This window comes from Pyrgilauda ruficollis, unplaced genomic scaffold (assembly GCF_017590135.1).
Source record: "Pyrgilauda ruficollis isolate IOZ18807 unplaced genomic scaffold, ASM1759013v1 scaffold20, whole genome shotgun sequence".
Taxonomy (NCBI): domain Eukaryota; kingdom Metazoa; phylum Chordata; class Aves; order Passeriformes; family Passeridae; genus Pyrgilauda; species Pyrgilauda ruficollis.
This window is the reverse complement of record NW_024519207.1, coordinates 9,542,477-9,558,414: the sequence shown is the minus strand read 5'-3', so window position 1 is coordinate 9,558,414 and position 15,938 is coordinate 9,542,477. Positions and strand designations below refer to the sequence as shown.

Here is a 15,938-nt window from a genome sequence, read left to right as displayed (position 1 = left end):
AGTCATGATTAATCTTAGTAAACTGAGCTCTTGCAACAGTGTATTTGTTCTGTGAAACACCTAATGAGCACAAGAGGGGCAGTATAAAATAATAATAATAGATCAAAAGTACTAACATTTACTTTTGGCTTAGTAAAAGCGTCTGATAAATTATTCCCTTCAGTGTTTCTCTGTTATTGCAACACAGTACCTTGAAAGTGATATATTGGCACAAGCCATTGTGTTCTACCACAGTGCAATTAGGAGGTCCATTTAAACAGCTTTATCATATGCACACATAGCTTGATTAATTTTCTAATCAAATGTTCCAGGAAATCATTAACCATGACATTAAACACTGTTCTGCTAATTATACTCTCCACAAAGAATTCCAATATAAATTTACAAAACATCTACAGAAAGGTGCCAAAGGATGAAACAGTTTAACGTATACAAATAATTACGGCATCTACTCCGCGTGGCCCCATAGCTCCTCGCCCTGCAAAGGCTGAGTCTGGGGCTGAATTCTGCTATGTTTCACCAGAACTCTGTGTACTGGCAGATGTTACATTTTGTAGGTCACTGCCTGTGTAAGTCATGGTGAAGAACTGAATGACAGAAAAGAAATTCTTCCATTTTAGGAAATACTCTAGAGGTATAAATGCTGAGTATTAGCTTTTTCTTAATGATCCCTAACACTGAGATTTGGAAATAGATTTTCCCCTACATAAATCTCCAGTTTGCATCATTATTCTAACTTCTCTTAATTTAAAATAAAGATAAATGCAAAGTATTGATTGTAGTAATGAGAATTCAATTGCCTTGTAAACCAGATGCAATTTGCTAGTTTACAGCATAATGAAATCTCTATTTATGTATTTCCCCATAAACCACAGCTTCTTGCAGGTCTTTCAGTGATGGAAAACAACAGATTGCATTAAACAAATGCAGACTGTAGGTACACCTGTTCTTTCGGCCTTGGCAGAACAGTTAACAGCTCCTCCACACAGACTATGTCCACCATTAAACAGAAACTCGGACGCAGGAGGGTGATGGAAACACTGCCACTGTTTTGGATAGGGACTATGTCTCTTCTGTATTCTGCCTTCTTAACCCAATACCGCCAGGTTGGTATAAAAGTAATATGAGAAGTATTAATAATATATATAACACACACATATATATGTATTTTTATATATATGTATGTATGTATGTATATGTATATGTTGCTCTCCACAGCTACTATATGAGAAGTATTAATAATATATATAACACACACATATATATGTATTTTTATATATATGTATGTATGTATGTATATGTTGCTCTCTACAGCTACCAGAGAAGAGGTTCTAATGGAGGTGGGGGCCAGTCTCTAGTGTGACTGCAGTGACAGGATCAGAGGAAATGGCCTGAAGCTGAGGCAGGGGAGATTCAGATTAGATATTAGAATTTTTTTTTCACTGTTCAGATGGGCAGGCATTGGAATAGATTGCTTGGGGAGCTGATGGAGTCACCATCCCTGGGGGTGTTTTAAGAGGCAATTTGGATTTTTGGACTGGATGATTGTAAAGGTCCCTTCCAAACCAGATGATTTTACAATTCTATATAATAATGTATATTTACATATCAAAGTCAGTGCTCTAATGATATAAAAATGTCATATAGAAATAGATGAACCACTTTTCACCGGTCAAACAGTGGCTTGAGTATGGAATCGGAATTTTTAACAAAGCCATGTTATAAATAAGAAGCTTGACTAGGCCAATATTCAAGCAACAATCAATTTATTAATTAATATGGTAAAGTATGAGCAAAACAGCGCTGGGTACAGTGGGGGAAGTTTTCCCTCCAACTGCACACCGATGGTTGAGGCTTACAGGTATTTATAGGGGTACCCACAGCTTTCTCAGCAATTTCAATTCCCGGCAGTTTCTATTCCCAATTTTTACGTCACAATTCTATACGCTACATTCTTAAAGCTTTAATTCAGATGCTATTTGCAAACAAAGGATAATTTCCAAGGCCTTTTTCCATGCTTTACTCCCACAGTTATTTTTTAGAATTCATCTTTTAATTGTCCCATGATCAGTTTCCACACAAATCGCAATCACAAGTACACACGCTACCTGTATGTACCTGACACGAAACACAACTTTGTATCTCACAGCCACTTGTTGGAAATCGGCATCCTAGGCCAAACAGGTGAGGGACCCGCCCCGTGTTCAGATCCTGAACAGACGGGATGCAGAGAAGACAGGATTTGCACCAGAGGGAAACCAACCCTCCCTTCCTCTGCGCGCGCGTGTGCGCGCCCCGGAGGCGGCGCTACCTCACCCCGCGGGCCGCTCCCGTTCCCGGCGGGGGCACGCGCGGTCCGGCGGGGCGGGGCGGGGCCCGGCGCGCGCCGCTGACTCACGGCGGGCGGGGGCGGCGCCGGCGGTGGCGGGACGGTTCGGACGGCGGGACGTTGCCGCGCTCCGCCAGCCGCGGCCGTTGGGAGCGCGCGGCCCCGCGCGGCTCGGGCGTGGCGGGATTAGGGGCTTCTCCTCGCTAAATCCCGCGCTGCGGTGAGGCCGCGGCTTTAGCGCTGAGCCCCGCTCCTCCCCCCCCGCGGCGCCCTGCTGGCCGAGCCCAGCTAAGCCGCGCTAATCGCAGGCGCCCAGCTCGGCCGGGGCCGCCGGGCCTGGGCCCGATCGCGGGCAGCGCGCCCCCTGCCCATCTCCCTTCCTCGCCCGTGCGCGGCCATGGAGCCGCCGCGGCCGCGTTACTGCGCCCCGTCCTCGCCGCCAGGTCGCGGCGGGCGGGAGAACAAGGGGCTCCGTCGGAAGGGCCCGCCGGGGACCGGGAGCGCTGGGGGCCCCGAGGAGGCGGCGGACAGCAGGAAGCCCAAATTCGTAAGTACGAGCCGGTCCCGCGGCGGGGGTGCCCGAGGAGTGGGGCCTGCGGTGACACCTCCGTCTCTCCCTCGCCGTCCCTTCCGGGGCCAGTCACTCTCTGCCTGGGGCCCGCCGAGACCGAGGCACTGAGTGGTAATACGTGGCGCCGTCAAGCTCAGCTGGGCTTCGGAGGCTGATCCCGCTTGGTCCAGCTTGCCTCTTGCTTGCCCCTGTGAAAAGATGCAGCAAGTTTTCAGGTCTCTCCCGAGCCCTTCATCACAAAGGTTCATTGCCTTTACTTGGTGCGTGACAGCGATGGTTGCAAGGGGAATAGAACAGACTTCCAGCTCTTACACCGTGTTACTTCTCATAGGACTGGGGCGTTTGTTTTGTTGTTGTGGGGTGGTTTTTTTTGTCGTTGTTGTTTTTGGTTTTTTTTTTTGTGTTTTGTTTTTAACTTTAGTGATACAAACTCTACAGTGAAAAAGACAGTCTTTGCATTTAAAGGACATAGTGAAGTTCTCTTCCATAGGCCTGCTTTTACAAGCTTTTGGCTAGCGCACTGAGAAATTGGGAAACTCAAGACCACTTATCACGAGATAATGTGTCTGCAAGATGTGCTCTAACCAAAGCGTACCCAGAAATAACCAGTTTTTGTTTGGACATGGTGAAAATCCCAAGCATTAGAGTTGGGACCAACATATGTTCTACAGGCCTTATATCCGCAGAATCAGTTGGGTTGGAAAGATCTCTGGAATCATTGAGTCTAATTTATGACCGAACACCACCATGTCAACTAGGCCATGGCACCGAGTGCCGTGTTGGGTCTTTCCTTAAACACTTTCAGGGATGGTGACTTCACCACCTTCCTGGGCAGCCTGTTCCAATGTCTAATTACCCTTTCTGTGAGAAATTGCTCATTATGTTCAGCCTAAACGTCCCGTGGTGAAGTTTGAGACTGTGTCCTCTTATCCTGTCGCTGGTTGCCAGGGAGAAGGGGCCAAACCCATCTGGATACAACCTCCTTTCAGGGAGTGTCTGCCACATGCCGAGGAAATGCATGCACCCCGTGCTCATATTTAGGTGATGCATGTTGATCTTTCCCTGATCCCACCTGCTCTAAAATGTGTTTGTTACATAATTACAAAAGAGACACCATAACACTTAAATTATTAGACTCTTGATTCTAAGGTGTATTTATGAAGCATTACGTGCTTGAGTGTCTGGCACTTGTGCACAGGTTCAAAAAAGTTAGCCAATAAGGAGTATCAAACAGGCTGGCCAGACCTGTTCTGGAAGGTCACAGCTTGCTCCTGGAATATTCCTATTTGCTGTTATCTTTTTGTATTGTGGCTGCAGAGACTGCTGTTGGAACCATGTCCCTGTGCCTTTTTCTGCATGTTAGAATGGGCATATATATGAAACTGTGACCTAGAGCTATTTGCTTGGCTTCATAAGTGGCTGTGTGTCTATCCACTGGGGACACGTGTTTTAGCCGTGCAGGTGACATGGCCCCTCACTTGATGAGGCTTTCAAAAGGGCTCATAATTGTTCCTGTATTCTGAGTTAGATGTACAGGAGAAACAGCAACAAGATATTCTCAAGAGGTCAAAACAACAAAAAGAACTTTACTGGCAACCTCAGAAAATCAAAGATCTTTGGCAAAAGGTTTAGTGCAACATTCAATCAACATAAAATCAAAAGGGCTTAAAGTTTGCCAAGTTGAATGGGCTAAGTTAATGCTTTGAGATGTATTTTAAGTTACTCAAAAATTCTAAGAGGGAATTAGAAGAAAAAGGAGAGGAAGACAAAAAAGATCTAAAAAAGGACACGCATAGCTACCAGCTGCTGGGCTCCAGCAGTGCTCAGCTGATAGAAATTCTAAGAGGAGGTGGGGTGAAGACATGTGCTTGCATTGTGTTCAGCTTTAAATACCCCTTGGCTTTCCTGGGCCCTTCCCCTGGGTGGGACTTCTGTTTGTTTGGCCACTCGGCAGCTGGGTTAGGGGTTCCAGAGGCCAGGTATGGAGCATTGCCTCCTCTGTGCCAGGGATTGGAGCCAGTGTGAGGCTGAGATACCCCAGGAGTGGGGTGTGTGTGCAGAGCAGGGCATCACCTCACCAAGGCGAGGCCCAACCAGCCCCTTGCCCCACACACACGTATCCTAAAATGTCTTGTGACACCAGATCTTCCCAGTCTCTCACAACATGCTTTAGTATATGATCTGTGAGGAGAAACCCATGTGGTCTGGCCACTGTAAAAGATTGGATAGTGTTGTTGCTGTATGAGTTGAGGGTTGGATGATTCCTTTCATGAGAGTCATGGATTTTTGTGTGTTTGCAGCTGACAAGAGCTCTGGGTCAAGAGGTTTTACTTAGTAGCAATACTTTGATTGCCAAGTTCTTACGCAGATATCACAATGGTTTTCATTTTTTCCTACAATTATGTCCTAAAACAGAAGTGGTGTGTTGCCATCATGTTCAGTTTTGCTAATCATGTGTTAAAATGGCAGTACAATAGTTTCTAGGGAGTAGAATGTGGATAGAGATGAAATAAAAGCCATTGAGGTTTTTTTTCTTAGATGAAATCTCACCTTTTCAATGAAAGAAGGCCTTTTCTCTGGTGCAGGTGAGCTTGGTGGGCATATGTTTAGGCTTCCCAGGCTATGCAAGGGTGATTTTGATAATGTTTCAAGGTAGGTATCAGCTGACTGGTTTTTTAAGGTCATGGTGTTGAAGTCACAGCTACAGAAAATAAAGGGGGTTGAATTTGGGGTTCTGACTCCGTTTTATAGAGTATATAGTAATCTTGTAGGTAGGTGTGAATTTTGATAATTTTTTTATTTTGCCCTCTTCCTGTTCCCCTTCCCAGTTTCTCTTTAAGCAGGGATAGATGAGAATGCCCTTAATTCACGAGAATGCTTTGTCAAACTGCAATTTTCAAAAGCATTTCACCCTAACGGTAGTCCTATTTTTCACCTTTAAATAATGTCTTAAAGCAAAGTTTTTATCCTTGGATGTTGATAGGGACTGAAGAATTATGGATTGAACATGGATTGTATTCTAGGTGTGCCATTAACTCACTGGCTGACCTTATTGCTCTCTCCAGCTGCCCGGAAGGAGGCTATAGTGAGGTGGAGGTCACTGTCCTCTCCTAAGTAACAAGTGACAGAACAAGAGGAAAGGGCCTCAAGTTGCGCCAGGGTAGTTTTAGATTGGGTATTAAGTAAACTTTCTTCACTGAAAGGGCGGTCAAGCACTGGAAGAGGCTGCCCAGAGACGTGGTTGAGTCACCATCTCGTAAGGTGTTGAAAAGATGTGTAGATGTGGCACTTAAGGACGTGGTTTAGTGATGGACTTGGCAGTGTTTGGTTTATGGTTGGGACTTGATGATCTTAGAGGTATTTTCCAACTTGACTTCATTGCATTTAACTCTTTCTGTAGTACATGTTCAATGTAATTTTAATAATTAAATTAGTTTTGTATATGAATGTGTAAAGCTTGGCTCTCACATCTTTGGACTCTCTGCAATCCAGTCTTAGATTTAGTTTATGCCCTTTTCTCTGTGTGGGGTACTTAGAGTGCCATACCTCATGTTCCCTCAGTTTTATTTCTATCTCTGTACGCTTGTCAAATTAAAGTAGCTGTTAGATTTATTGACCTCAAGTAATACGGATTATGTGAGTGCAATATTTCTCAGTGTTCAGGGCTTGAAAATAAGTTCCAGGTTGGACCCTTCCAGTCAATGCAACATATTGATCTGTCATAGCAGATATGCTAATCTGAAAAATAATGTGATTCCCTGACAAACCTTGAAGTGAAATTGGATTGCTTATTGACAAAGGTGACATCATTAACATGCGCCTCCTGTTTTTTTCTCCCTTCTAAAGAAAATTCTGTTTTTAACTGAAGAAAATACAGTTTTTAAAAACCCACTGCATATGAGAGGTGGAGGGAGGAGAAAGAGGCATTGGAATCAGCCACTATAACTGTTTAGCCCTGTCAAATGAGGCCCTGAAGGACTCATTTTGAACAAACTAGCTTCTCAGAAGAAGTGAATGAATTTTAAGCCTCAGTTGTCTCGGTTCTTTTGCAGAATAATTTTAAATACTTTTTTTGAAGGAGTGATGGCTCATTTTGAAGAACATACCAGCATGACTTTGTTCAACAGGTCCAAGTTTTTAGAGGAGTGGGACTTTTAAAAGAGTAAAAAAATTTCTGTGGTACTGTGGTACTTCAGCTTATTGAAAGTTTGTCCCTAAACCACTTGTGGTTTAGGACCTTGTAAAAAGAGGAAATCTGCAGAAGGATGGCAGATATTTCACCTGTTCTCTATGTATACATTGACTGAGCAAGAAATTTCTGAAATCTGCTAGGGCAGGGTGGGGCAAAAAGCAATTGTTTGCCCCTTGAAGCTTTAACTATAAGAACGCCTGGCTCTGTCTATTCATTACCCCCCCCCCCCCCCCCCCCCCCCGCCTTAGTAATGTTTGGAAAACATTACAGTGTTTTTATTATATAATATTATGTGGCTTATATTATGTCACTATATTGTGTGACTTCCAACTGCACTTTACAGATACTACATATTGTAGACACTGGTCCTCAAAAGATCAAATTCAATTTCCAGCTCAAATTAGAGGTGTTTCTATCATAGAGGTGTTTCTGTTAATTTCAGTATACCGTTGACCTGACTTCAGTGACTTTCAGGTTATGGTTTTGATTAAGTTCTTTACAAAATTTATGAGTCAAGAAGGGTTTGTTTACACCAATCTGTTAAAAATAGACAAATTAACAGTTGCATTTAACAGTGTCTATAAATCAAAGAAAGATGTAGTTAAGAAGAAAAGCACTTCCATTTCTCTGGCATAGAGTAGAAAGGTAAGACCAATCTGTGTCAATATCTTTAATTACAAAGTGACTGAATTATTGCTGCAGTTATGCTGCAGTGTAAGACCTTGAATCTAAATTAGTCTTTTAAAGAAATGATTGCTGAACAGATGTTACCTCAAACACTTTATCGCAGCTTTGTAAAATTGTAAATTCTTCATGCTGTTATTTTTGTTGGCATGAATTAACACTGTGGGTTATGATACTAAATTTTAGTGCTGTGTTATAGCACTTTGTTATATGATCTTACCTGTAAGCACCAATTTTGAGTTTAACTCATCAATGCCTAAAGAATATCACTGTGTAGAACCTGTCATGTTAAGGTAGTTTTGCTCCTGATTGCTTTTCAGACTGCTTTTCAAGCAGCAGAGACAGAGTGTGTGATAAAGCCATTATCTAAATGCTGAAGTAGTATATTGGAAATTAAAAGCAAGAAATGCTGTGCAGTTTGTAAATTGCATTTTCAGACTGAGGTAGCAAAATTACTGAGGGAATATTGTTACAAAGGAGATCCTAAAGTGATAGCATTTTCTGTAATCATCCAATTAACTTTTCTCTGAGTCTACAGGTTTCCTTCAGTCCTTGATTTGGTCTTCTACTTGCGTTTCTGCTGGAGAATATCCTTTGGGGTTAAAAACCAGCTAGTGTTGAATCTTTCTTTGGTGATAATATTAATGGCAATGCATTCTTTCTCACTTTTGAATTTACAAAGGTGCAGAGGGGATTATGTGATTATATGAACATCCCTAGTCTTCTTTTGTCTTGTTTCAGTGTTCAGGCATAAGTTAGCAGGTTCTTCTAAAACTCATCCTGCTTAAGCTCTCCTTTTTCCCATTTTATTTCGCATAGCCACATGCAGGCTGGAAGCTCTTTTTAATTTATCAAAGAGCCTATATATGTGCATGGTGGTTTGGAGGGGGTGTTATAAGTAGGTTTGTTTCTTTGTTTTCATCTTTAAAAAATGAATATCACAAAATGCATATCACAAAATATCTGGACTGTGGGTTTTTAATTTTTTTTTGTATGTTGAAGAACTTCAAGGTGGTGGAGGACATGCATGTTGAAACTGTTGTTTAGTTGCCTGACATCCTGTTATGTTGCATGCCTAATACCCCTCTCATATTGGCAGGGGTGTGTGGCACTATGCTTGTCTGTTTTCTACTTCCATTTATGATCAAAAAATCATATTTTGTTGATCTTTCTGTCATACTAACAATGCCCATCCCTGCCAGGCATGATCTGAGTTTAAGTACCAAGCAATCTGTGTTTAAACTATCTGCTTTCATTCAGAAAATTAGATGAGTGACATCACTTTGTGCTTGTGCCATGGTGCAAAGACCACTTGTGGAGAATGTAGATGCTGCCCCTTTTGGTGGAGTGCCAAAACTCTTAGATGATACAGACTATACTCACTTTTGTACTAGGCTAGTCTTCATTGGTTCCAGGCCACACTGATCTGTAGTGCTGGTGGAAAAAATGCTCTAGACATGGTATCAGAGTCCTGTGTGGGACGTCATTCTCCTGAATTCTGATCCTGTTTGCCTGAACTGCTTGTACCACACCTACAGAGAATCGCATCCATAAATATGCATATGTGAGGACAGGGAAATGTAATGACACAAAAGATCAGACTAGTACTGTTGATCCAATTATGTAGGATTTGTCATTGCTTTGCTTTGCTTTACTGTCTCTACTTGGACTTGACTGGGGTAATTATATAGGCAATCAGTCAAGTTATTGCATTCTATCTAGCAGATGAACTTCAAGTATGTACTGCTGTTTGGATGTGCAGTATAAGATCATCGTCTTGGGTACTGATACCTGGGCAACAAGATAATGTTGCCCCATCACCCTCCCTGGTTCGCCCCCTCCTCCCTTCCTTCCTTTTGATGCCGAGGCAATGAGATAATGCTTGAGCTATGCAAAAAGCTGTAGCTATGTGGAAAGTAGTTACTTTGTAACAGGGTATGTGAATGAAGAGCTTTTTAGAAATCAGCAAATTTAGCAGAACAAGCTAACTGCAAAAAAGCTACCCACTGACTGTTTGAGCAGACAAGCTTATAGAGCATGTGCAGAGACAGAGGTGAAAAGTTCACCCCCGAGGAAGACTTCTGAGCCTTCATCCAAAACGACCACGAGGAGGCTGATGACCACCTCTTTCAGAAACCACGTATGTGCTACAAGAGCTTACGTAATCATGTAATTAGAAAATGTGTTACAGTGTGAAGGTTAGGAAATATAATGTGCACATTAAGTAGAAAAAGTATAAAAGCTTGTACTGTGCAAAGAACAGAAGAGTGAGTTTGTGGTGGAGCTAGCCCCCTCACTCCTGGCATCGAATAAAAAATACCTGCTCTATAGGCCTTATGCTATGGAGTACAGTTTTCTTGCCTGGTTTTCAGGCATAAGTATGATAATAAGATTCTTTACTGTGAATGTATATGAAGCGTTACATAGTAACATTTTTAGTAACATAGTTACATTAATACAAATAGTATTTGGCTTCCTTTAGCTGAGGGGTATGAAGGTTGCCTCACGCGTGTCTTCATCATGTGTGACCTTTTCAAGAGACACAGTACTCTGTCTCAGGAGCAGCCATCTTACTGCTGTGTTTGTGTTGTGAAACTCAGCTCTTGTATCCTATTGTACGTTTCAGCTTCTGTTTAAGACTCTCACTATCCTGGGAGTTTTGCCACCTCATCAAGAACACTGTACCACATGCTGCATGTGTGTGTATATCCTCTGTCTTATGACACTGGTTATTTAACAGTATGTCTGAGGGACATCATCTCTCATAAGGGGTAATTCTGTCAGATTGCTTGCTTTCTTCAAAAATGATATACCTATGCATTTCCTTTTCATTTGACTTAGCTTTAAGTGAATTGCTTCTACTCAACTGCAAAACAAAATGACCTCTTCCTCCATGTCTTACACTAAAAACTAAGGTACACTGAGGAGTGCAATTTTAAAATTTAGTTTATGAAAGTATAGCTGAAGACTAAGCAATGGTGTTACTTCTGCTTTTCTAACTGTAAGTGCAACTGACAAATATTTCCTTCTGAACTGTCCTGCTTAACTCTTTAATTTCTTAATGCTTTCCTATATCTCTGACTAGAAAACGTGATGTCAGCATACTTAAAATATCAATAATTTGTTTTTCAGTTTTGCATATCTACTTTTTACATGATAAACAGACCAGAGGAATACTTGTACATAGCTCCTATGCTTTCAAATCAATAGTTTTGTTATTGTGGAGGAGATTGTGGAAGGCTCAGAATAGCATAGAAATATTTTCATCCATTGTGAAGCAGTATTCTGTAAAATTACTTAAAGTTTTTAGCAGTGACTGAATATTATAGAGATATTACTTAAGTCATATTTATTTACTTGCGGGCCTGTATTTAAGGCAACCTGTTCACTTGAGCAGAATGTGTCTTTTGTGAGCTGATATATCTGGGTCTGAAAATAGAATTATGTCCCTGTGGTAATAAAGCACTCCAGTCTCTACCTGGTATTTACCTGATTCCTGGTCTAGTTATTTTTACCCTTACTAGAAATAATGCTTGTTTCCTATGGCCTGTCAAGAATAAAAATATGCTCTTGTTCTTGAGCTACAGCACTCCTCTATATGCAATGCCATTGAAAGATCCAGTGTGGTAAGTTTCTTTAATGTGGTGGTTGTTGTTAAGACCACATGTAATGTTCCACACCTCTGTATCCTTGAATACTATAGAAGAACAGTAAAGCTGTCAACTGATTTTACTTTTTACAGCCTTCTGAGAAGAGAAGGACTTGGCGAGGGAGAGGGGAAAAAGAGAACCCCAGTTCTGTTTTAACCAACTCCTCTGAGTGAGAAGCAATATAACATAAAGTTTACTAAATAAGTTTTTAGAGATGTCTTACAGCAAGTCATTCACCTTTTGAGTGCTGAAAGAGCTGAACATTAAGTTGTAGTTTGCATGTAATTTCTTCTCCTTTATGAGGTCTCTAAATATGTTACCAGTGTTGATATTTGATGCTGGTTAAGTAGACTCTTACTTAAAAACCTGCTTTTAGCACTTGCCTTCAAACTAGACTCCACAACTTTTATATGAAATAAATGCTGGTATTTTAAGACTTCCATACTCTAGGTATCTAGTAAGACGAAGACTTTGAGAGAAGGCTCATATCTGTATGTTGAGTTTGTTATAGCATTTGGGTGTGGTAGCCTTTTTTCAGTAATTAGTCAGATGACTTGGGTCAGTGAGGTGTTCTGATATGCAAATGGGAAGCTTTTCATTGTTATCATAGTAAATTGCACTGCTGAATTTCACCACTTAAATGAAAAATGAAATACTGGCTTGAACTATCCCACTAACTTCTGTCTTTTTCAAAGAACAAAACCTGAGTCTGAAATTGCCTGGTTACCTGAATGATGATGGTGTCTTGAATGGAGCAATTGCATGACATCCTGCCTCTGTTCTTAAGTGGAAATGAACCTGATGTTGTTGCTTTCCTGCATTTTTTTAGTGGAGTGTACATGAGTTTGACATGAATCTTGAATTTCCACTCAAAGTATAGAATGCAGGTGGTTTTCATTCTAAGCAGATTATGTAATCTCTTGCCATGTTAAAGGAGCTCCATGATGGTATTTGTGCATTGCTTAAGGCTTGGTGATTTAAGTCATCTGTTTGAAAAAGGAATAAATTTTCATGTTCTTCTTTATCTAGGTGCAGTGTCAGACCATATGTTAGTGTTTTCTCTTGTAGCTTTGCTCACTTAAGGATAGAAGTATTATACCAAACCTTGCTAAATGCAAAGTCATGAGCTTTTGCAAATGACACCAGTTTACACTTTTACTTTTGCAGATAATTAGCAGTATGGGAAAAGCAAGTAATAAACCCCAGTTCTATAGCAGTGTGTGAGGCAAAAGTCTGATCTACCCCTGTGGCAGGAGAACACCAGTGAGAAGACTGGTATACAGATTTTCAGTGTTCTGGCTGGATTGGAATAGTTGTTTTCATTTATTACAAATCCTCACCTATTAGAACATGGAATGGAATTATCATGAAGGTTCAGTAGTGCAAAAGCACCTTTAACTGTTTTTTTTTATTTTTTTTTAGTAAAACGTAGTGTGTCACTGAATACTGTTTCCTTGCACCTCATTTTTCTTTTATTTTGAACTTCATAACCATTCATCAGACACTTCTTCCTCAGTTTCTTGACACTATTCAGACAAGAGCTATTGTGTGATAATGTTTGACTTATTGTCAAACATTGTTGACACATACTGTTCTTTAATTCTGAGGGATGAACCAGAGAAGATGTCAGAAGTAATGGTCCCAATCATAGAACCATTAAAGTTGGAAGCCTCTGAGATCATCATCATTAACCTAGCACCACCACTTTCACTGCCTCACTCAAGTGTTAGGTCTCTGCATGACTTTTGAACACTTCCAGGGATGTTGATTCTACACTTCCCTGGGCAACCTGCTCCAATGCTTGGCTACCCTTTCGGTGAATAATTTTTTCCTAATGTCCAAGCTAACCTCCAGTGTTTCAATTTGAGGCCATTTCCTCTTGCTCTATTGCTTGTTAACTGAGAGAAGAGACTGACTCTCACCTTGCTATAATCTCCTTTGTAGAGGTTGTAGAGAGTAATAGACAATTATTGTTGACTTGGTGAAGAGTTTCCAAATCTGGTTAATTAGGATATAGTTGTTGACAGTTGCTGTAGCTGTTGCCAAGCTGTGCACAGTAGGCAGAGAGGGGAGTCTAAGAGAAGGGTAAGAGTCCACCTCAATAAGTATGTGACTTCACATTCTTGACATTTTCCTGCTTAATCTGTTCTCAACCTCCTCATAAAAATGATACATGGGAACCCTGCAACACTGACTCATCAGTCGCCAATGTGCTGTGCTGCTCTTTGGTTTTGTGTAAGAGCTGTACATCCTAGCACTTGCTGTGTTTGTAAATATGCAGTGGAGAGCAAATGTTGGTTCAGAAACTGCTGTTTTGAGTGATCTATAGATTTTTTTGAATGCTACTATTATTAAATGCTTAGTTCAGTTTCTGCTCGCAAGTTCATGTTCTGCTTGCATTACTCAGAGGCATTACTTGAGACTATTCAACTGTGAGTAATTTGAGTGTTGTAGCTTGATGGATAGTTTTGAACTCTTGAGGAGCTCTGTGTTCTTCTATTGAGTTTGAAATCTCTGGATGATTTGTTGTTGGTGTCCCCACAGCCATCTTAAGAAGAAGCCTCTTGTAGCTGAATTTTGCACAGGTCATCTGTATATGTAGCTATAAAGCATAACTTAGTTATGAAATATAATAAAACACAACTTGTCAAGCTGTGCTTGTTTCACTGTATTTTGATGTTTGTTGGAGGATCAAATGGAAGATTTTTAAAATCTGTATAACTTGCTGTGCATTGTAAACCAGCAAGGTACAACTTGCCAAGAAACTTGCTTCATTTCAAGTGTCAGGATTCAACACTGTTTAATTTGCATGTGATTTTAAATACAAGTAACTATAACTGAGCTTTTTTTTTTTTTTTTTCTGAGCAATTTTGACATGACTGCTTTCCTGTTTGATTTACAGCACTTAAATATCAAGACACTGACAGATGATGTGGTAAGACAACTTAAGTTTTGCTTTGGCTGGGCTAAGCAAATAACCTTACTGCTAATGCAATAAAAATAACCTTACTAATACAAGAAAATATCTTAACTTTGAGGATAATTTAGTTAATTGGCAAAGTCTCACTGAACTGGTAATTAGCTGTAACATAATCAGTACAAGTAGCAAAAATGTATGGATGGCTTTGAAGTATGCTCTAATCACAGCTAAATGAGCCTGACACAGGTAATTGTGCCAATCTACATGCACTATAGTTAAGATATCTGTGATTGCATGTTTAATATCAAAGTTACTTAGGCTGCATGGCTAGCTTAAAATAACATGTTTAACAAAGTAAGATTTGCTTGTGAAACTCATTAATGCTTGTTCAAACCACCTTAAGTATATTCAGTGTCATGTTTAACAGTGTTTATCAAATTTGATCAGAGATGAGGCTCTGTATCTAACCACAAACCAGATTTTCTTCTTGCTCTTGAAGTTACTTATTTCACTGCCTCTACTATTGTTTTGTGGGTAATAATATTTTTTCTTAAAATACGTAATTTTACAAAGTCTTTGAATTTGCCTAGGAAGTAATGTTTTGTCATCACCTAAGATCAGCTGTTATGACTTCAGTGCTATACAGAGTTCTTGCTGAAGTACTTCTGTGTGTAACTGGGAGCTGAAGTGCAGAGAGATTTATGTCTATCAGTACTAGTTTGACTTAAATAATTGTTTCTATTTCTTTAGCAGAATTTCATTGGATGGAAATCGTTATTAAGAAATTTGAGTCTGACTGGCTGATAATACAAGTTTGATTGCATAAACTTGTGTTTATCTTGGAAAGCTAAGGAAATGCTATCAGCTTTCTGAAAGCAAAAGTATTTTCTGGTAACTAGAAAACAAGTTTTGATAGTGCCATATAAGGGTTATAGTTGGGATACACAAGATCTTGCTGTTTGTTTTTGTGAGATACCTTTTTTTTTGTTTTTAAAGAGGCTAGACTGCTGCCTTTTGCACTTGTACTTTACAGAGCTTATTGGACTTGTCCAACCTGTAATTGTAGCCCCATAAAATCGGCAGGTTTATTGTGGATTTTTTGAATAAGGACAAAAAGTCTGTCAGCTCTGTAGTAAACAGACATTTCCCCAACTCCTTAAATTTCTCAGAGCATGAAAAAGACCCCTTCGCAGAGTAATGAAACTTCATTTGCAGGGTAGTACCAAATTGTTCATATGAATATATATTTTTGAAAAGGTAAACTATAGCTATTTAGTAAAAGGCTAACAGTGAAATAAATTACAACACCACAACATTTGAGAACTTTTAAATACATGTAAAGGGAGATACTCTGTTTGCTTGCAACATCATCTTGGAATGAGGGTATGCTTTTAAATGGACACCTTTTATTCCTCTATTTCAGTTTTCTGTTGGTTTACTCTTTCTGTGTGTGATTCTGGGACAAGGACAAAATTTGTAGTAAGAGAAGGTAAAGAAATTGAAGGCTTAAGATGACTTGATTTTGTAGCTTTCAATGAAATAATATATTTCCTTTCTTCTCATGGGCAGCCACTTGCATGTTAACTGCTGCA

The 15,938-nt window shown here is 40.3% G+C and overlaps 1 protein-coding gene across 1 annotated transcript in view; it reads left to right on the top strand.

The window, feature by feature from the left end:
* Positions 1–2,726: 2,726 nt before the first annotated feature.
* Positions 2,727–15,938, top strand: part of DIAPH3 (diaphanous related formin 3) — a 203,825-nt gene continuing 190,613 nt past the window's right edge. Inside the window, exons 1-2 of the mRNA XM_041466987.1 lie at positions 2,727–2,876; positions 14,329–14,361. Coding sequence (XP_041322921.1) covers positions 2,727–2,876; positions 14,329–14,361 — 183 coding nt within the window. The remainder of the gene's footprint in view (positions 2,877–14,328; positions 14,362–15,938) is intronic.